At 35.3% G+C, this 21,738-nt stretch overlaps 1 protein-coding gene across 1 annotated transcript; it reads left to right on the top strand.

Moving 5' to 3' along the window:
* Window positions 1-203: 203 nt before the first annotated feature.
* Window positions 204-7,082, top strand: GMNC (geminin coiled-coil domain containing; the record flags this gene model as incomplete). Its single annotated transcript, XM_084232698.1, has 5 exons — window positions 204-257; window positions 1,894-2,068; window positions 3,691-3,779; window positions 4,689-4,805; window positions 6,462-7,082. 5 exons carry the CDS (start codon window positions 204-206, stop codon window positions 7,080-7,082), a joined length of 1,056 nt encoding a protein of 351 aa, XP_084088824.1.
* Window positions 7,083-21,738: the final 14,656 nt, after the last annotated feature.

A 21,738-nucleotide genomic window follows, 5' to 3' on the forward strand; every position in this document is an offset into this window, starting at 1 on the left:
CTCCAGCCCCGCGTCACCATTTTGACAGCCCCGCACCAAATCAGAGGGCTGCGCTCGCCGGGAGCCCGGGCGTCACCCGGAGCTCGGGCAGATTAGAACTCGCCTCTCCTAGCTCCTCCCTCAGTCCCATTTAAAACTCCCACCTGCTTTACTGAAAAATTAAAAGTGGGCTCAATTTCTGCAGCGCCTTCTTCCAGTGCAAGATGGTAAGTGAGGAGCTAGCGTTAGCAACTCTGCTGGGGAAACCTGGAGGTGGGGTGGGGTGGGGTGGAGTGGGGTGTCTCTCTGCTACCTGCCAGTTAAAACAGGTCTTCTCTAAAGCCCACCTCCCTTCCCTTTTACTCTCTCTCTCTCTCTCTCTCTCTCTCTCTATCTCTCTCTCTCTCTCTCTCTCTCTCTCTCTCACACACACACACACACACACACACACACACCCCTGCCTCTCTCCTCTCATCCCTTTACCTTCTCTGTTATTTCAACTGTCTGTTCTTTTTCTCCCTCTATACCTGCACTCTCTTTTCATGTCACCTCTTCCTCTAGATTATGCACATATTTGCAAACACTTGGGCTTGACCTAGTCTAGGGGTATTTGGGGTTTGTTTTCTTCTCAGGTGTCAATTGCATAATAGCTCAGCTCTGATTCCAATAATAACCTCAGGGAAGGAGCCTGCAAACATACTTTTAGAATAAAAGAAAATAGCACTTGATAAACTTTTGGCTGAATTTCTTTGGTCTGAGCTGCCCAAGCTGGGCTTGAATCAGAACTGGATCTGAAACTTAACTTTCCAGACCATTAACAAAGTGTGCCTTAATTGAGTTAACTTTTTTTCTCTTCTTATTTGTTTTCTCTCTGTTTATGTTATGGCTGAGAAAGTCCTCAAGTCAACAAAAGACTTGTAGTGGTCCAAAGGAATTTATCCAAAGCTGGGCTTTGCGGAGATGAATGGTTTTTACCTGATTAAACATTGGCAAATCATTAGGAATGGGCTGTTACACAAATTAACCCGAAGGGCTGCATACCTGTGCCTGCCTGCACATTTGCAAAGATTGTGTGTTTGAGGTTTGAGGAGTCAGGGCTAGGAAGGTGTTCACTGGCTTGGAACACAGTGGAGAATACATGCCAGGCAATTAGTGGTGGCAAGATAACTTTGGAAGGGCACTGAGACCTAATGATGGAGAGAGCCAGAGCTTGCTGTCGTTGCTAACTTATTTCAGCTTTGATTATGTGCTTACTTGGAGTAATTTTATATTCCTGTGTTTGGAATTAGGAGCAAACTTTTTAAATTTAGTTATTCCTAAAATATGAATAAGTGAGTGTTTGTGTGTGTGTGTGTGTGTGTGTGTGAGAGAGAGAGAGAGAGAGAGAGAGAGAGAGAGAGATTGAGAGATAGAGAGACACCAACCATTCAGACCATTCATCCACATTTAAAACCAGAAGGAGGAAGGGAGTAATGGAGCAAGTTTATATTTCAGGAACTATGTGATGTCCTGTCCATTCTAGCCTCAGAATTCTGGGTCTTTGCTGTTCAAAGTTATTATAAATATACTTAAGACATTTCTAGAAAAAGTCAAGTAGTTCTTATGTCTTTGAATTATTACATAGGATTCATTTTACCGAGATGCCAGTTAGCCTAAGATATTTACAAGTCAAATCCATCCAATACAAGCCTGTTTTCGCTTAGAGGACATAAGGAAAGTAATAGGTATTCCAAGCAAATGATTTTCTTTTAGTAAGTATGATTTGACCATTCAACAATAATCTGGATCTATATTTCATTAGTTTTGATTCACTGCATGTAATTTTTGCATCTTCTTCCTACCCATTTCTTCTCCAAATTCCTATCATCCTGTCTCTCACTGACCACCCCTCCCGCCCCATACTGAATTTCACAGAACACCATTCTGCCTTGCCAAGATCAGTACTTTGAAGGAGGCCAGAGCTATAATTGCCCGTATTCCACTACAACGTCAGAATCTAGTGTTGACGTTTCCACGGAGACTTGGGTCTCTTTTTGGTCTGCTGGTCTCCTGGACAACAGAGAGCCCCAACAAGCACCACAGGCACAGGGTAAGTTCTGCTCTTCTGCTTTCCTGGTAGATCTGGAGTTCTTTTCCAGCACCTATACTTGCAAAGCATCATGGACTGGATCTGTGTAGAAAAAGGTGTGATATGGAAAGTATAAGAAAGCCCAAAAATGCCTGCATTTTACAACTGAAATAACCTGCTTTTTTGCCAAATAGTGACAGTGGGATTCTACTGCCCAGTGGGCAATATGTATTTTTCCTTACACATAAGGGTTCTTGGAAATTACAGACTCAATGAAGGAGTTTGGATCTGGCTCAAAGTTTTATATACAACATTAGCAAGATGCTTTTGGAGTCAGGATTGTAGTTGGATCATTTCTGCTGGAATTCAGGAAAGTTTCCCTGGGTATAAGAGAATAAAAAGGAGGGATACTCAGTATTTTGTTTCATAGAATAAATTCTATGAACGCTCTTATAAGTAGAAAAGGTGGTTCTTTTTTTCACAAAGAAAGCTTCAACTTGAAGGGGTATATACCATAGCTGGAAAATTACATATTAATTTGGATATGGGGCTTAGTAAATGGTATTTATAAATATTAAAGGAATTCCTATATAAATAGTCAAATTTCTGGAAAAACTCTCAGATATCTCCAAATTTAATATCTATACTGTTCTGCCTCATGATTTTTTTTTTTGGATTTAAGAAAACATACAAGTAAATGAAAAAAACATTAAAATATTGAAATATAGTGATATGTCAGAAAGGATGTTCAATTTTAACTCCCCACAATAAACAATAGAGAAAACAGAATGCCTAAGAATCTGAAATAAAACTGTATAAAATCTTGTTCTCTTTAGACATCATTTCACTTTAATAAAAACATTTCAGAAATATTTCAGTTTAAGCAGAAGAGGGCAAGAGTCATAACTTTCATGGACCAAGAAAAGAAAGTAAAAAGTATGCCAAGTTAGCATACCCATGCAATTATTGTCAGGTATAGTGTTCAATTAAATATGGAAAAAAGCAGTTTGAAAAAGTATAGAAGACATCCAGACAATAGCATTCAAAATACATGAGACTGGGAAAAAGACTTGAGGTTTTAGTAAAGGTCTTCAAAGAAGGTTAAATTTATTTTAAGATTGAAAGTACTAGCTTTAGACCTCTGTCAGATTTACTGACAGGCAGGCAAGCAGAGACTTTTCTCTGGGGAGAAATGAAATGATACCATTACAAAATAGGATTTGATTCTACAGTCAAACACTATACTATCAAAGACTAAAGCTTAGAAAATATAAGATAAAGACTTGAAAAATGGTGAAATTGCATTGCTTTACAGATTGGGGAGAGAATCTCTATTACGTGAGTGAGTAAATTATGTATATGGAACAGTTTTTATAAAATTTGACAGTAATAATATACTTATTAAGGAGGATTGTCACCTCTGCAGTAGTCACATTGGCATATACTCCATAAATATTTGTCTTTCATAATGTGCTGACCTCTTCTGAAAGCTTTAGATATTTTGTTTTCATATGTGGAGGCAATTGCTATTTTTAGAAAGGTAACTGAACCTATTAAACTTTCTGAAATCCTTGGGTGAGTTCTTTATTGCATACAAACTTCAAGTGTTTATTTTTGGTTTTCCATTCGGTATTGTCACACAGAATCATCCGGTGACTTGAATTTCCCGGTTCCTAACTCATGTTCATGGGAAGAGGCTCAGCTTTCCTCTCAGCTCTATAGAAACAAGCAGGTATGTGTGGACCATCACACACCTCAGACTGGACATGTCCCATGCAGTCCATTCTTGAGGTCATCCCTTAATGTCTCAGTGCTTCTTTTCCTTTGCAAAATTCAGAAGTCTACTTTCAGGTGATATATGCCCACAGAAAGAGCAAAGTTAACGAATCTGTATCACAGAAAAAAATCCTCACAATAACAACAACCAACAAACTGTAGGAAGATCTGTAGTCAAGCCCTTTATATATTTGAGCTGTATGACCCTTAGATCTTCCTTTTCCTTTCCTGTGGGCTTAGAATGTTTGTGTTACCTACCACAGAAGGCTATTAGTAGGATCAAAATGATATATAATGAGGGTGATAGTTTTAAACCATCAACCTAGTTTATCACTTGGAAGGGATGATCATTATAAAAGTTTTTTCAAAGATTGTTTCATTTTCCACTTTTTATTTGTTGCTATTCCTGAAAGAGTAATTTAATCAAGTGGTCATACAGACAGATCAATTTGAGACTGAGAAAAGCCAACCCACCTCTTTTTCTTTTTCTTTTTTTCTTTAATGTGCAAGGAAGGAACCAAGCAAAATCTTTCTAAACAACTTTTTCTATATTTAAACAGTTGCACTCAGCTCATTTTCCTACATACTTTCCCAATTCCCTTGTGGTTACAATTTTAAAAGTCATATAATCTCTTCAAATACCTTGCTGTGAATAAAAAATATTCAAAGCACAAAACTGAACAATCAGGTGGTAGGTGGGTGTAGATTGTATTTAGGCCTCTGAGGACTAGGGCTCCCTGAGGTTTATTTCATAAAACAAACAGAAAAATAATCTAGTTTAAGCAGGTTAAGGATCAGTGGCATTATTATAAGGTTACAAAGTCAATATAGTAGAGTAGCCTTCCCCATTGTCTGCTTTTTGCAGCTCCAAGATACACTGGTGCAGAAGGAAGAAGAACTTGCTAGGTTACATGAAGAGAATAATCATCTCAGACAATACCTGAATTCTGCTCTAGTTAAATGTCTTGAAGAAAAGGCCAAGGTATGTAACCATCCCCTTTATCAGGACAGAACATTTGAGAAAAGAGGTCATTTGGGTAAACTCTGATTAAACATAGCAAATCTGCTAAACAATGTGCCTTGATATGCACTTATAGAGTGGATGAATTTTTCTGAAGGAAATATAGCAATTTCACAAACATTTTTGTGTCTCATTCCTCTGAAGTATCTAGATTGCAGAATTTATCCATACATTACAAAAGGAATGGATTAAGAATCAAAAGCAAGTCAAGGGAATTGCTAAGCTAATAAATGTTCATCAAAGGACAGAGTTGGATGGAAAACTGGAGTGTGGGAAAAGATCTGAGAGATATTCTGGTCTTTTAATTATCTGTTTAACTTTAGCTAGATCAATCACTTGTCAATGAAGGCCTCAGTTACCTTCATTTGTAAATGGATGGGCTAAAAGAGCCTTCAAGAATTACCCCAATTGAAAATGCTATGAATGTGACTGGAACCCAGATCTCTGGGGTGGTGTGTTTGTGTGTGTGTGTGTGTATATGTGTGTGTATGTGTGTTTATAGAAAGAGAAAGAATTGACATATAGCATTATATTGGTTTCAGCATGATTCAATATTTGTACATATTTTTAAATAATCACTGCAATAAGTTTATTAAACATTACCTTTTAGTGAACATTTCCCCTTATACTTTAAAAATGAACTATTTCTAACACAAAGATAATTCACTTGCCCTTTGTCCCTTTTTGTTCTTTTTTTCTTTCTTTGAGTTTTTATTTTTGTCATCTGTTTGCCATTCTGTCATCATTATTGCTTCTATCATTAATCTTTACCTTGCTTCTAGCCACCCTACATCATTTGATATTTCCTCTAAATGTGATGATGCTTCCTACTGCATTTACCAGATACAATACTTCAGAGAAAAAAAGAAGAATGGATTTGACATCTTTGCAATTCATTTAGTTTTATAAAGAAAAAAAAAAGGAGTGCATCTCATGGTTATTAACTGGACTCTAATTTCCAGTCATTATCTTGTAAAAAAAAATGGGGGGGAGGGACATTTATTAAAAATTAGTGACACTATTTAAGCAGTTTTCTCTCTCATTCTCAATTTAGCAAGATTTAGACTACCGTACATGTCATATGAGAGTGCTGTGAAAGTAAATGAAATGAGAGAAAGTGGTGTTACATGGTCTTTCAATCAGTGGTTGTCTTTAGATTCAGATGATTTAGGTTTACTTCTTGGTTGTATGAACCTTAACAATTCTCTAATATGAATCTGCTCAGTTTACTCTTTAAAGGAGTTTTAAATAGTATTTATATAAAATGAGATCCTGTATATCACAAGTGCCCAATATATGATAGTTTTTATTATTGTTATAATATTCTTGAATCAAAATTATAAAAACATCATTTACTTCACACAACTTCTAAGTGACTAGTAAAAAAATATGAACTGGAGATTCTATTTGGTAACTTGCCATCATAGATTTCAAATTTTAAGCAGAAGTTAATGCAAACAGTTTTACTGTATTGTGTATGTGTGAGAATGTAATCAAGTTTTCTAAAGAATTAAGATGATTAATAAATAGTTGAAGGAGGTGCAATTAGACAAAAGCAAAGAAAATGATTGTGGTTGATTATCTGACTGTGTATGTTTCCAAATATTACTTCCTCAGAAATTGCTGTCATCAGATGAGTTCTCCAAGGCATGTGGCAAATTCAGAAAGGGGAAGAGGAAACCCAAAGAGCAAAGATATTTTCCTCCTGAGATTCCCTATTGCAAAAATGCCAAGAGAAACCTCTCTAGTGAATTTGCTAAATGTGAAGAACAATCTGGGCCCCCTGTAGATCCCTGGGTCCTTCAAACGCTTGGGTTAAAAGACCTCAATACCATTGATGACACCTTATCAGCTAACTACAGTGCCCTCTCCTCTCATTCCAGAAGAATCACCAGCACATTTCCCCAGTTTCCCAGTGATATAGTTGATTATGAAAATATTCCCAGGGAAAATCTGCCAAATGACTATGGAGATGATAGAACAACCCCCTTGCACAGCACTGCCAGCCAGAGGGAAGATTTTCACTTCCTTTCTCAACTTTCAAATCCCCCAGGAGGGCTGCAAACGCTTCCTTACTATACTTCTGATGTGTCACCCAATAAAACAGAGATGGCCTTTTCCACATCCCTGAGCCCTCACTGTAATGTGAAAACTCATTCCTTCCACCAGGGTCAAGCCTTTGTTCGTCGAGATGAGGAGGGAGGCTGGAAGTTTACCTGGGTCCCTAAGCAGTCTTAGTGACCCTTATTCTATTACAAAGGACTGCCATGAACTTTGTTTACAAAGACCTCAGTTGCACTTGAATCAAATGTGTGGAATACAAAATTATTGCGCAGACTGTCTCCTGTCACTTTAAATGTCAAATGTAATTACGTGCTTAAATCTGCAGGGAATGACTTCCAAGAATCCATAGTGAAACATGCCTGATCTTCTTTCACCTGAATTTGATTTGTTTACACACCAACACCTGCTGTTGACTTCCTGCCTTTGCCCTATACTTGAAAAGGTATTTTCCAGTTGCCTGTATATTCCTTTGAGACCTACATATATTGTTCCAATTATAGAAAATCTAATAGTTCTTTTGTTAAACAGTTTACATGTTCACAGTTTTCATCCTTTCACTTTTATCTCTCTCTTGTTCTTTGTTTTTGAAAACTGTCTTTAGAATGAGGGTTTATTATTGCTCACCATACTGGTTAGAAGTGTTCTAATAGTTGGGGGTGGGATAGAAATGGGTGTCTTTGCCTATCAACATTCCTGAAGACTGAATGTAGATGTGAATATTGTAGCCAGGACAGTTCAGTAAGTTGAGTTTCCCAGGTGGAGTTGATAGTCTCTTCAAATAGCTGTAACTCTACCTCTAATCAATAACTTAAAAGATTAAAGAGAATTAAAATTACTTCCAAATATCCCAAAATGTATCATTTTCTCTAGGTATCCGACATTGACTCCTTAACCAACATGGCCCAAACAAGAATGATTTTGAGGGACTTGTAATAGAACAATTATCATCTTAATCTACCCAGATGCTGACCAGACTTCTATTCCTGAGAGTGGAGTCTATTCTAGCTCTGCCATTTTCTCATTCATCCAGTCTTTTTCACGTATTCATTTTTTTCATTCATTGATCCACCCAACATATTTGTAGAGTGCCTCTATACCAGACACTGTGGGGAGGTGATAAATGTGAACAACTTGAGACTATGGCCACTCTATAGTTAATCATGAGCTATCACGTTTAGAAAGCTACTTCCCTGGTATGAAGCTTCAGTTTTCCCAGCTGCAGAATATAGGAGGTGGACTAGATAATCACTAACTATACTTTGTGGCTAGTGCTAATCGCTAGTCAATTCAAAGTGAGGCTGAGTCCCATCATCTTCCACACTGCCATCTTGGTCCCTATTCTCTTTGGATTTGATAGGCACTACAGATACTAATTAATAAATTTTATAAGTAATTAAAAAAACAGTAAGCTATTTGCAGTTAACACTAGAAACCATTCCTCTGATCACAGTATTCTTTTTCTAATCTAAGTCCACTTGCAGATTATTTGAATCTAGCTGTGTGAAAACAACTCACATCAAAAAATTGGAACAGGGCTTCCACTATGGTGCAGCGGTTGAGCCCTGGGTTGCAAAGCTGCCTGCAGCCTCTGCAGCGCTGCCGGTTAGATCCCCGGCTGCCAGGCTAGGGTCCCACGTGGCGTGCAGACTTCTCCTGCTGCCCGCTGCTCCCCTCAGCAGTGTATTTCGTCAGTCTGCCTATTCTGCTCCCTGCTCTGGCTCTGGTGAATTCTCTCACCTGCACTTCTGACTGTACCCTTTGCTTGTATAAATAAATAAATAAATCTTTAAAAAAATTTAAAAAAGGAACATATTAATTTTTAAATAATTTACTGACATCATGGATGACTTGGGAGAATATTACCACTTCCTTTTACCAATCATATCTACAGACATTTGATATTCATTGTATTGTAGATAGAAAATTATTTTGTGGATGTTTGAGAAACTGGCAATAAATAAATAAGTGTGTATAGATTTATGACAAATGCTGACATCAAAATTTTTTGAGTTATTTATTTATGAATATAGGAACTGGGGTATATGCCAGAGATGTGGGGAGTGAAAGGATTCACCAGAGAGAGTGGGGAGCAGAACAGGCAGATATACTGAAATACACTGCTGAGGGGAGCAGTGGGTGAGACAGGAGAGGTGGCACCAGGTGGGCTGCTCCCTGGCCTGCTGGGGATTGAACTAGTACTGCAGTGGCTGGCAATAGCTTGATGAGCACTGTTTTTAACCTCTGCGCCTTGACATCAATTTTTTTTATAAATAAAATAAATGTATGTTAACACTCATGTTAGTTCTTTTTCCCCATCCTCCAAGTTCTTTACTCTTCCCAGAATAATTCACATATCAAAGATATATACCTATGTTTTTTAGGACCATAAGTTAATGATAAAATCTATTGAATGCTTTTTGCATTTTCCTTTCCCCATCCCTAAATAAGTCACCATGTACAATCAGTCCGAGAGTGTTCCTGTGCTCTTACAAAATCTTTGTAATTCAGATATGCCCTTCATACCTGTTGCTGTTTCATTTTTGCTTTATTTTGGTGATGTGAGCAAATAATCTATTTTACAAATTTTTGTTACCATTTAATTTTGTATAAATTCATGAAGTATAATCCAAGATGTTAATATTATTATTGGGATTATTTTTTATGATGTACAAAGAGATAGAACACTTTCTATTTTTTCAAACAAGATCACATACACAACAGTAGCTTTGATATTCTAGAATCTGTGCCACTGGTGGATAAAATTTATCTCTTTTTTAAAATAATAAATTTAAGATCAGAATTGATTGTACTTTAATAGATCTGGAGTCAAGAAAACAACACAATTATTTTGAAAGTCTTAATCATCAAGCTGTAAAACAAAATTGATCAGTCAACAAATGCTTATTTTTCATTTTTCATGTGCTTTGCATGTTATGTACCAACAGCAAATAACTAGACTTAGCACAATGCATTTGGTATGTAAAATAAAGCCACTAATTGTAATAAGTGAAAAGTTGGTCTTAGCCTGGTTTAAAAAAATTGCAACACACTTATGTTAAGTTATGATAATTTACTGACATCATGGATGACTTGGGAGAATATTACCACTTCCTTTTACCAATCATATCTACAGACATTTGATATTCATTGTATTGTAGATAGAAAATTATTTTGTGGATGTTTGAGAAACTGGCAATTTCTCTCATCTGAGAATAGGACCTTTTATGATTTTACCATGCCCCTCCAGTGAAAGTAGTTAATGTTTACTAATCTAAGAAATAAAAATTGAATACTTTTGTGATTGTGATGAATATTTTTATATTGTGCATAACACGTTCTAATAGTAGATTTTCTTCTCCTAGATTTTAACCATAATCTTGTTGATTTGTACCTCTTCTAGATAATGAATATGGCCAGACTAATGCCATCAGCTTTTGGGGCTTAAGAGCTCTTTCCCTTCTCAGGGATTCATTAATGAGGCTTTCAGATGTTAAGTGGTCTACAGAGTCTCTTTTCTAACCTCACAAAAAAGTTAGAATCCAGTATCAATATTTTGAAATTTCATGATAATTCTGTGTCCTCTGATCATCTGAAAATAAATCATACTCCTATCTTATTATTATTTAGAAGACAAATGCAATTGGAAAGTCTCACTTTTGCAGGTGACATTTCGTAAATGGAATTGTTTGATTCTGCAGTATTGCTAAATTATAATTTAGGAAAATTGAAGAAAAGAAGCCCCATGGATCAATAGAAAGAATTGCTCTATTTGATCTATTTCAAGAAAGTAGAAATATTTTTAAAAAGTGTGACAAATTAATTCAATGACAATTCTATATCACAGGTGCATAAGAAAGTATAGAGCTAATAGATCTAGTGATATTTTTGATAAATTTATTTCTTGCCTGTAAAGTTGAGACACACTATTTTCCTATTTTTATCTTACCAAATGATTGACATTCAATAAAGCTAAAATGCACCACCTATTCTTTATTTTCACTAAATCAAATAAAACTGGTTTATAAGTTATAGTTATATGGTATAATTCTATTTCTTAACACGTTTTTCAAATTTTTACCGACATTTTTCTGTTATATGAACATTACCAGACTGCTTGTAATTCCTACATTGGATATTCTATAAATGTAAAATTCAATTTAACCCTTAATATATTAAATAATTATGATTTGTTTGTGATTTAAAATATTTCTAATTATATGTAAGAGTAATTTTGTGATGAATTTATGTCTAATAAATATGTGACAAAACAATCTTATTTTATGCACTTATTTTAGAAACAATTTTTTAATGTTTCAATGAACTAAGAAAACTTTTTCTTTACTTATTTCTGCCATAAATTTTATGTGATAGAAAAGACATTTTATTTCCAAAAATGGTATGTTTAATAATTGAGGCATTTATTGAACAGATAAAACCTGTGTCTGGCTCTGCAGAAGAAATAAAGATGAAATATGTATTTGAACTAACATGGTTATAAACAAGAGAAACATGACTTAAGCATGTTCAATCAAAACAAGGGAATAATTAGCTTTCATGATCAAAAAGTTTATTCTTCAGATATAAGTAGATCTAGATGCTCAAGCAATACTCTCAAAATCTGGTTTGGGATCTCAAGGAAGACTGATTTCGAATGGATTCAGGAATGGTGTTAAGATCATGCACGCCATGCAAAAGCATGACAGAAATGAAGATAGAACAGTCATTGTGAACTCAAACAGCAGCATACTATATGCCATACAATGTTTTCCAGTTCCATGACATTCTCCTTGTCCTTCATGTCCGTAATCCCCCTAATTGAATAAAGTCTTAGTAAAATGTTCCACTCTGGTTGTAGTTATATCACAAGAAATTAGGAAAATTGTGAACAGATTTTCCCTGAGTTCACTATATTGATCATATTTCCCTAAAGGTAAGGTAATTATTGAGAGAAAATCATTTGAGATTTGATTATCAGGCCATGTGCTATGTGAATGGATAACCTAAATATTATTTAGCTTCCTCACAGGATTTTTTTTTTTTTCTTGGAGAAAACTTCACCTAAACCTCACTTACTCTAAATATGGGTGTTATAAGTACAAGGTCATTGGAAACATCATATCTGAATGAGGGAGGTATCTTAATTCCCACTTTATAGATGAGAAAATTGACTCTAGGTATAAGTAGTGAGGCCCACAGTAAACCCTGTTCTGATTTTAGGTCTAGTTCTTTTTCTAAGTCATTACACAATAACTACACTTGTACTTACAGTCTGATTTCTGTTACAGCCTCAGAGGTAAAGGCTTAGAAGTACATAGGGACATCTTAAATCTTAGTTCACCTTCATCTGCTCTTCTGGAGTATTCTAGGGTTCAAGTCACTCTTAATTTCATTTACTGAAAGAGACCTCATTCATCCTCTATCATTTCAAAGAAGAGAATTATATATAAATTTCTTATATGTACAATAGGGTTATGTCCAGATAAATGCATTGTAAATTGAAAATATCCTAAATAAAAAAAATTTAGTATACTTAACTTATTGAACATCAGAGCTAGATCTCACCCTCCTTCAACTAGTCAGAACAGTTATATGAGCCTACAATTAAGTCATCTAACACAAAGCTTAGTACTATATATACTTTATTGAATCCTGTACTAAAATGAAAAAGGCTGTGGAGTATTGGTTATTTACTCTTGTGACCACACACTGACAGGAAGCTGACAGCATCATCAGAGAGTATCTAAGCATATACTCTTATCTCTGAGAAAAATCAAAATTCAAAATTCAAAGTATGATTTCTACTGAAGCCATGTTGCTTTTGCACCATTGTGAAGTCAAAAGTCATAAGTTGGACTATCTTAAGTCAGGACTATAGATTGAAAACTATTGCAAAAATTTGGGATAGAAACAGTAAGATGGAAGGGTTGGCTACTCATTGTCACATGGATGGAGTTGGAAGGGATCATGCTCAGCAAAATAAGCCCAGAAAGAAAAAGAAAAATACCCGATGGTCTCACTCATAGCAGGAATTTAGAAAACCTAAATAAGGGACCAGGAAAAAGACTAATTGCAGTAAAGTAAAAATCAAAATCAACAAGCAACTATAGACCAGAAACACACTACATTGGGGGTGGGGGGAGGAGAAGAGGGATTAGGGTCAGAAAAAGGGGGAGGAAATTGTATGGGGAATATAACCAGAATGAAAATTATGCATTATGCAAAAAATGAAAAATGATGTAAGGATTATATAAAATAAAATAATTAATAAACAAAACATCCTTATTAAACAAAAAGAGGCAGGTTAAAGGGAAACAACTCTCTCAAGTACTGTGACTAATATAAAGAAATTAAGTAGTAGCTCATACACAATACTCATGAAGATTCTCTCTTCTTCCCTTTGTGCTGGACATAGTTAATACCTGTTCAAGTATAGGCATTACTGTCTTTCCTGCCACCTGTTTAAGTATAACTCTAAGGGAAGTACAACAGTTGAAGAAAGAATATTTATGGTGCCTAGAACATTCCTTATGCATTTGAAGCATTCTATCCTCTTACTTTGGAGATCAAGGGTTAAATAATACTTTTTTTCAGGGACACAGCAGATGTTTTTTTATTCTCATCTCTACTTCAGGTCTATAATCTGAAATAATAAGGCATAGAAAGGGTGTTTCAAGGTAATTTCTCATTTCAACTAATTTCTAGAGAGTCTTTAATACTCAATAACTCGCCCCTCTGGGATGAAGCCCAGGATCGGAGATCCATAATTTGGAGTTTTCTAAAAGTAATGTACCCTAGGGCTTTCCAGGCACTCTAAAGCTGAGAGCAGGAGAAGCCATTTAATGATGGTACAGTGAGAAGTCAGAATCCCTCATTACAATCAGGCAAAAGGCCAAAACACACCCTTCTTTCATTTTGATCTCCAGAGAGTTGTCACCTCACAGAAGCCACAGAGTCAGTCTTCTCTCATTCCTGGCCCACAGGGGAGTCATTGTGGCTGGAACCTCAAAGTGGCATCTGCATAGTACTACCCATGGCACCCTCTGTTGGTGGAGCTGTATGTGCACTCCAGCAATTTCAGCTTCCTTTGGGAGTACAGCACCTTATTGTTAGACTTAGTCTTTCCTTTTCTTGCTTTTAATGATCATGAGGAGTCTTTAACCCATAAATTACCCTCACTCCAAATTTTTACAATAGTTTTAATTAATGAGAAATAGTGAAGACTGAAAATCAGTCTTTAATACACCTGTAAGCAGACTCAACCTGTCATGGATACATTGCTCTGAAAATTTCCATTAGGGAGGGAATATGAGAAATAATCTTTACAGCATTAACCTTGGAGACAAGAAGCATTACTGAATGATCTGGGTACCAGCAAGTACTACTTTGGCAACTTCTAGCAACCTTGCTGATAACAGTGCAGGTGGATTCATCTTGGAGCCCACCCCCATACTACTAGACCCTAAGAGAAAAATCCCTTATAAGAGCTCTACCCACCCCTGGGAAGTAAGCTCAGACACTTGCTGTCTCCCATCAGACTTTTAGGAAGAAAGTCACACCCCTATGGCCAGAAAGCACTATGCAGAGCTCCCCGAATATAGCCAGCTAGCAAGCAAACCTCATTGTCTGTTGCGTTCACCTGCCAGTGTTAGGTTTTACTGATCATGCCACCTGAGGCTTCCTATAAGGTATAACATGCCAGGCATAGTCTTCACCGGAGGCTCATGAGACCACCTCCACTGGTAGCAACACAGTAACTGTAGAGAAAATTTCACAGCCTAACTAGCTAATTAAGGGTCATGCCTCTAGCAGAGACCTAGTGAGTAAGGGCAAGCATTTGCACAACAGGCATCTGACAAAAGGGCTAATATCCAAGATCTACAGATAACGATAAAACTCACCACAAGAAAAATGACAATAAAAAAATGGACAAAATAGCCAAATAAGCACTTGTCCAAAGACATAGAGATGATCAGTAGGCACATGAAAAAATACCTATCATCACTTACCATCAGAGAAATGCAAATCAAAACCATAATGAGATACCATCTTATACTTGTAAAATGGCCCATATCAAAAAGTCCAGAAACAACAAATGTTAGCAAGATATGGATAAAGAGGAATCATCATATGGGTGGGATTACAATCTGGCCCTGCCCCTATGGAAAACAATGTGGAGGTTTCTGAAAAGATTAAAAATAGGTCTAACATATGATCTAGCAATTCCATTCCTAGTCATCTACCCAGAGGATGTAAAAACACCAATTGAAAGAAATATATGTGCTCTTATGCTCCCTGCAGCACTACTTACACTAGTTATGGGAGCATCCAAAGTGGCCAAGGGCAGATGACTGGATTTAGCAGATGTGGTAAGTATGCATACACAATGGAATACTACACAGTTTTATACAGAGATGAACTTTTGCCACTTGTGTAACATGGATGAAACTGGGATTATGCTAAATGAAATAAACCAGCCAGAAAGTCAAATATCATATAATTTCACCCATACATGGATGTAGTGACACTAAACAAAGGGTTAGATGAAACCAGATCAAAAACAACCCCTAGAAATTTGACTGTAAAATTCAGGCTACCAGACGTGGAGGGTGAAGGTACCCAACAAAGGGAGAAGGACAAGAGGTTGAATGCATACTTCTGGATAACATACAGTGATGTAAATCAATATTTTGGCAATACATTCTTTTTAAAATAAAAAGACAAAAAAGCAATGCAAAAGCAATGAAACAAAAAGCTGTTTTTTTTTTTTTTAAATGTCAACAAAATCCAGCAACCTTTGGCTAGACTCATTAAGAAAAAAAGATAAAAGACTAAAATAAAATCAGAAATGAAAATGGAGATATTATAGCAAAATCCCACAGAAGCACACAGCGTTATTAAAGACTATTTATGAACATCAGTATGACAACAAATTGGACAACCTAGCAGAAATGGAAAATTTCCTTGTTTCATACAACTACCCAAGGTCAGTCATAAAGAAACAGAAGTCTTAACAGACATATCACAAAAATAGAAGTTGAATCAGTAATCAAGTAAAGGCCCAGGGAGTTCACTGATTAAATGAGAATCAAGAAAAGATGTTACCTAAGGTAATATACAGACCCAGTCCAATCCCTATCAAACTCCCTATGACATTCTTTACAGATATATAGCAAAAAAAAAAAAAAAGATATATTTGGAACAATGAAAGACTCTGAATAGAAAAAAAAGTCCTTAGAAAAAGAAGGAATATAGAGAGAGCATACTCCTCCACTTCAAGCTATCTTAAAATATAATGGTAATTAAAACATCATTGTGTTGGAATAAATATAGACATATAAATCAAAGAAACAAAATTGAGAGTCCAGAAATAAACCCATTCTTATGTGGACAGATAAACTAGGACAAAGGAACCAAAAGTACACAATGAAGTAATGAAAATCTCTTCAACAAATGCTGTTGGGAAACAGGATAGCCATATGCTAAGGAATGGTGTGTTTGTTGACTCAGCTTCCATACAAGGAAAACAAAAGCAAAAATAAACAAATTGGACTATATCAACCTAAAAAACTGCTGTACAGTGAAAGAAAGTGTCAAAACAAAAAGTCATCTTACTTAATGGGAGACTTCCTATGATATATCAAATAATAATGGTGAGAGTGGGCATCCTTGTCTTCTTCCTGATCTTAGAGGAAAAAAACGATTGAATATACTGTAAGCTATGGGTTTTTCATACTTAGTTATGTCCCATATTATGGAGACTTTTTATAATAACTGCTAAATACTATCAAAGTATTTTTCTGCTGCTGTTGGTATAATCATATGATTTTTTTTTTCTGAGAGATGTATCGCATTGATGAATTGCGTAGGTTGAATCATTCTTGCATCCTGAAATAAATCTCATTTGATCATTTTAATGTATTGTTAAAAAATGTAAATATTCTTTTTCTGTAGGATTTTTTCTGTATGTTCATCAGAGATATTGGTCAATAGTTTTCTTTTGGCATCCTGTCCTTCTCTGGTTTGGGGATCAGGGTAATGATGACCTTATAAAATGTTTGGAAACATTCTCCCCCCTAATTTTTTGGAGGAATTTGGAAAGGTTGGGTATTAGATCTCATTTAATCAGTGCAAATTTTAAATATATATATATATATTATGTAATGTTTTACTTGTGGACATTCTTCGTAACATTTTTCATAAAAAGAACATTTTTCAACTTATTAATTTTTTCTATGTGATTTTCAATTAATACATAGGATAGATGATATGTGTATATATTAGCATTGCAATGACTAATGAAGTCCCATCTGAGCATTCAACAACCTGTAGTTTTGAAGGTCCAGCAAGAAATACTTCAGAATCCTGTCCATGCAGAATTTATTGACTCCTGATGCAGTTTTGTGTCTAATATTAGAATATTTGTGAATCTTCATTTATTATGGTTCTCATCCTTAAAAGAAAACTCAGGAAAAGTCTGGTGCATAAAGAAATTTTCTGGTATGTTTCACAGATTTAATTTATTAAAATAATTTCAATGAATAGGAATAACAACTTTTTTTTTTTGGCTAAAAATTGTCCTTGACATCCCTAAACACTCTGGATGTTTTTGCCAGTTGACAAAGCATGCAAATTTTGAGTTCTGAGCAGTTAATTTTGTAAAAAAAAAAAAAAAAAAAAAAAACTTACATCCTTTTCTAATTATAGATCCAATCCATGTTCATCTCGAAGGGCCATATTTTATGGGATAATTTATTATTAAAGTAAGAGAGGAAACCCACAGGTTGTAGATAATAAAACAAGAGAAATTATAAATGTCACTTTCCCTCTAAAAAATAAGAAAGTATCAGGGCAGCATTTTTTTTTTGCTATTTTAAGTGGATTCAAATGCATTTTATATAAGTGCTTGTTTTAGTTTTTCTTTGTCTATTTTTTTCTTTCTTTATAAAATTAGAATATTCTACATGTAGAAATCTGAAACAGTCTCAATTTGTTTTTTCACCAATGCTTTATTTTGTCATTACTTGCAGATTACTGCGGATTACTTTTTCTACTTGATAAAAGCTATGGCATCAAAAAATTGCTTCTATACAAAATATTGAATAATATTTTTTCAAGTAATATTAGCAATCATCCTCATAGTTTTATAAAAGTTCCCCTAAAACATATTGTATTTTTATATATTCATTGTTATTGATAAGCTTTACTTTTTTTTCATTTTTTATATCCAAGGAAAATTAGTTATGAAATATATATTAAATAATAAAACTACAATTACAGATTATAAATGAAACAATTGAATAAAAATGTATACACAGAATCAGAAATGAGATAAGTAATAAAAGTATTCTGGGTATAAAACAGTAGAGGAAAGGAGATATTCGGATGACTATTTTTTCCTCTCCTTAATATTTATGTTAATATCCAAACCAAGAAAATGTATAGAAAAGCAAGAGATAATAAACTAAGATAATGAAGAAAGGTCGTGCTGGTGGACATGTAATGGATTTCCATCCTCCCATGGTAATGAATCAGGTATGTTCAATAGAAAGTGAAAAAAAAATGTTATGTGACTGAGTTAGACACTTTGGCAACAAATACTTAAGCCACTTTTTTTTTTCCTAGATGAGATGATGATTTGGAAGCCAAGAGAAGCATTCCAGAATCTTAATTAGGTCATTTGATTAGCTAATTATGAATTCCTAATTCTTATAATTTTTAATTGACTAATGCCACTTTTTAAATTGATATCACATCCTTTCTTAAACTTTAAATATTACTTTTAATGTTGACAAAAATTAAGAAGATTGATGATGTATAGGAATGTGGAGAAAATCTGTCAAGAAGTATGGAGTGAGGTATACTGTTATAAATGGCTACAGGAGACTCCATAACATGCTGCCAACTGTTCACAACAAAACAGCAAATGTCTATGATACACAATAATCAAAAAATACATGTGCATGGATTTTGAAAAAAATGTCAGATAAGACACAATGTTTTTAAAGCAAAAGCAAACAACTCTACTTCACTATATAGGAGGGTTCCTGGTACACAATGTCTTTCCAGAATCTCAAAAGAAAATATAAGGCAGAAATATTTATGTCATATATCATTAATATTCATCTTAGCCATGTAACATGTATCTTCTTTCTAAGAGAGAAGACTGTAACCACTATGCAACTACTTGCCTTCCCACTCCTTTCTCTGCAATTTGGCTATGCTAAGCTTTGCAAACCTGCCTAGGAAATAATTTTCTCTCCCTGAAGTGTGTCTGTCAATCTCACTACCTTTCTGCAATATTGCTTTCAATGTTAAAACTGAATTTTGACACTTGTTTTCTCTTTGTATTATTGTGATAGTTTTAACCCCTTACCAAACCAGATACAGCTGGCTTGGTTTTTTGAGACAAAATAATATATATAAAATATGAAAGAAAACCAAGCCAGCTTATGTAAAATAATATCAACAGAGCAGTGGATTAAAAAGATGTGGTATAGGTCCTCCCTGGTGGCCCAAGGGGTTAAGCACCACACTGTGAAGCAATCCGCTGCTTCTGCAGCACAAGTTCGATCCCTGGCCAGCCAGGGAGCAACCCACATGGCACAGCAGACCTCTCCTGCCTCACCTGCTGCTCCCCTCAGCAGTATGTTTCAGTCAGTCTGCCTGTTCTGTTTCCCATTCTGTCTCTGGTGAATCCTCTCACCCCTCTCCCCCTCATCTCTGGCCTGTACCCCAGCTCTTGTATGCATAAATAAAAATAAATCTTAAAAAAATGTGGTATATATACATAATGGAGTACTACTCAGCTATAAAAAGGTGAACACTTGCCATTTGTGACAACACTCACATGTGGGATATAGAGAAAACAATCAACAACAACAGAATGCACAAGGGAATTGGCAAAACATAATCAAAATAATCCCTAGAAATATAACTGCAGAATTGAGGCTACTGGTGGGAGGGGGGTTGGGATAGGAAGAAAGGTAGGAGGCACACAATGGCCTATTTAAAGTACTGTGGGTGCTTGGATGGTGGGGTGGGGTGGTATTACACATCTGATGAGAAATGAATCTATTCCCTTAATCATATACAGTGTTCTAAAACAATGTTACCTCAAACAAAAGGGAAGACATTCTTGTTAAATATGGAAGAAGTAAGAAAGTACATATTTCACATTTCTTGACCCATAGATTTGTAATCTGATCAACAGATTTTGAAGTCTATTATGACCACCACTAAGGAATATTGACTTATTGGATAACTTTGACCACTGAGTGTCAAGTTTTCCAAAGCCATTTAAAATAAGCTTCACATTGTATCTATGCAATTGAAACTTAACAATAACAATTAAGTTCCACAAAAGCTTTATTTCTGCACAGTTTAGGACGGATTATCACTTCCCTTTTAACAGTTGTGAGACTTCAGGGACATTACCTAATCTCTTTAAAACTTTCCCTCAGTTATAATCTTGGGAAAAAAAGGTGCCCAAGTCAAGTTTTGAGGCAAAGATTGAATGAGTTATTTTGAAATACTCAGAATTGTTTCTGACACGTGGTAAGCACACAAAAATGTTTATTATTATTACTCTCATAATTATTATTTTCATGATCATCTATAAAGAATAGCAGCAACATAGTATATGAAAACTTGAAAGGACAAATTATGAGATGTCTTGGCAACTGTGGGTAGTTCCTATAGCCAGTATAAAGAGAGAGTTTAGAAAGGTATAGAGACTTTGTGTATGGAGAGGATGGTCCACCAAACTGCTTTGACTTCCCCATGGTATCGTGATCACTGGCTGGTCATTTCACTTCTATTATCACTGTTATCATCAAAATATATTGGATTCATAAGGTATGTTACTTATTTAAAACTGTGATTTTTGATAAAGTTCTGGCTTCAACTTAGTCTTTCAAAGGCAAGTTAGAGTTAAAACATTTATATCATTTTTCTTAATCATGTGATTATTAGAAAACAAAGACAAGTCAAAAAAGACGAACCATAACTTTGAAACCACTAAGCACATTTCTGTATACTTCATGTTGTTTCTTTTATATAGATATGCAAGTATTTTTAAATATATTGTTGTATTTATTTTTATTATGAAAAATTTCAAGTACACACTCAAGTAGTCTCTACAACTACATGAAACCCATATACTTCAACACTTATCAACATTTTCACATCTTAGTTAATCTATTCACTACTCCCATACCACCACCACCATGGTTATCATATTTATTATTTTAACACAGATATAAGATATCATAAAAACTATAATATGTATTTTCAATCAATATGGACTTTTAAAATAACCATGAACCCCTATAACAAAAGTAAGAATAATTCCTTAATATTATTTAATACTCAGCTTATATTAAATTATTCTTATTCACTTTGTTCAAATCAGTGCCAAAACAAGGTTCACACATTCTAGTATGGCTCTGTAGTGCCTGGAAGGGCACTGAGCAGGTTTTCTGATCTGGCAGATGGGGTAAAGGAGGAGTCCTGGAGCCCTCTGTGGGTTTCTCAGGCTTTTATTGAGCTTTACATGTAGTGTGGCAAACAGGTACATGGCAGGCAGGGGTGCTGGGGGGCCAGGAGGCCGGAAGGCCTCCAAGCCCCCCCACAAGTCTTCACTCTGGACTTCTCTGGTGCTCTTTCTCCCCTTCGTTCTCCTGCTTCTTCTCCTGTTTCTTCTCTTGGTGACTGACCATCTCAATACTCCTCCCATTCCCTTCTTTTTTTTTTTGACTTCAAACTCTACTACAAAGCCATAATCATCAAAACTGCATGGTATTGGAACAAGAACAGATATACAGACCAATGG

This window comes from Talpa europaea, assembly GCF_964194135.1.
Source record: "Talpa europaea genome assembly, chromosome: 4".
In the NCBI taxonomy this organism is placed as follows: domain Eukaryota; kingdom Metazoa; phylum Chordata; class Mammalia; order Eulipotyphla; family Talpidae; genus Talpa; species Talpa europaea.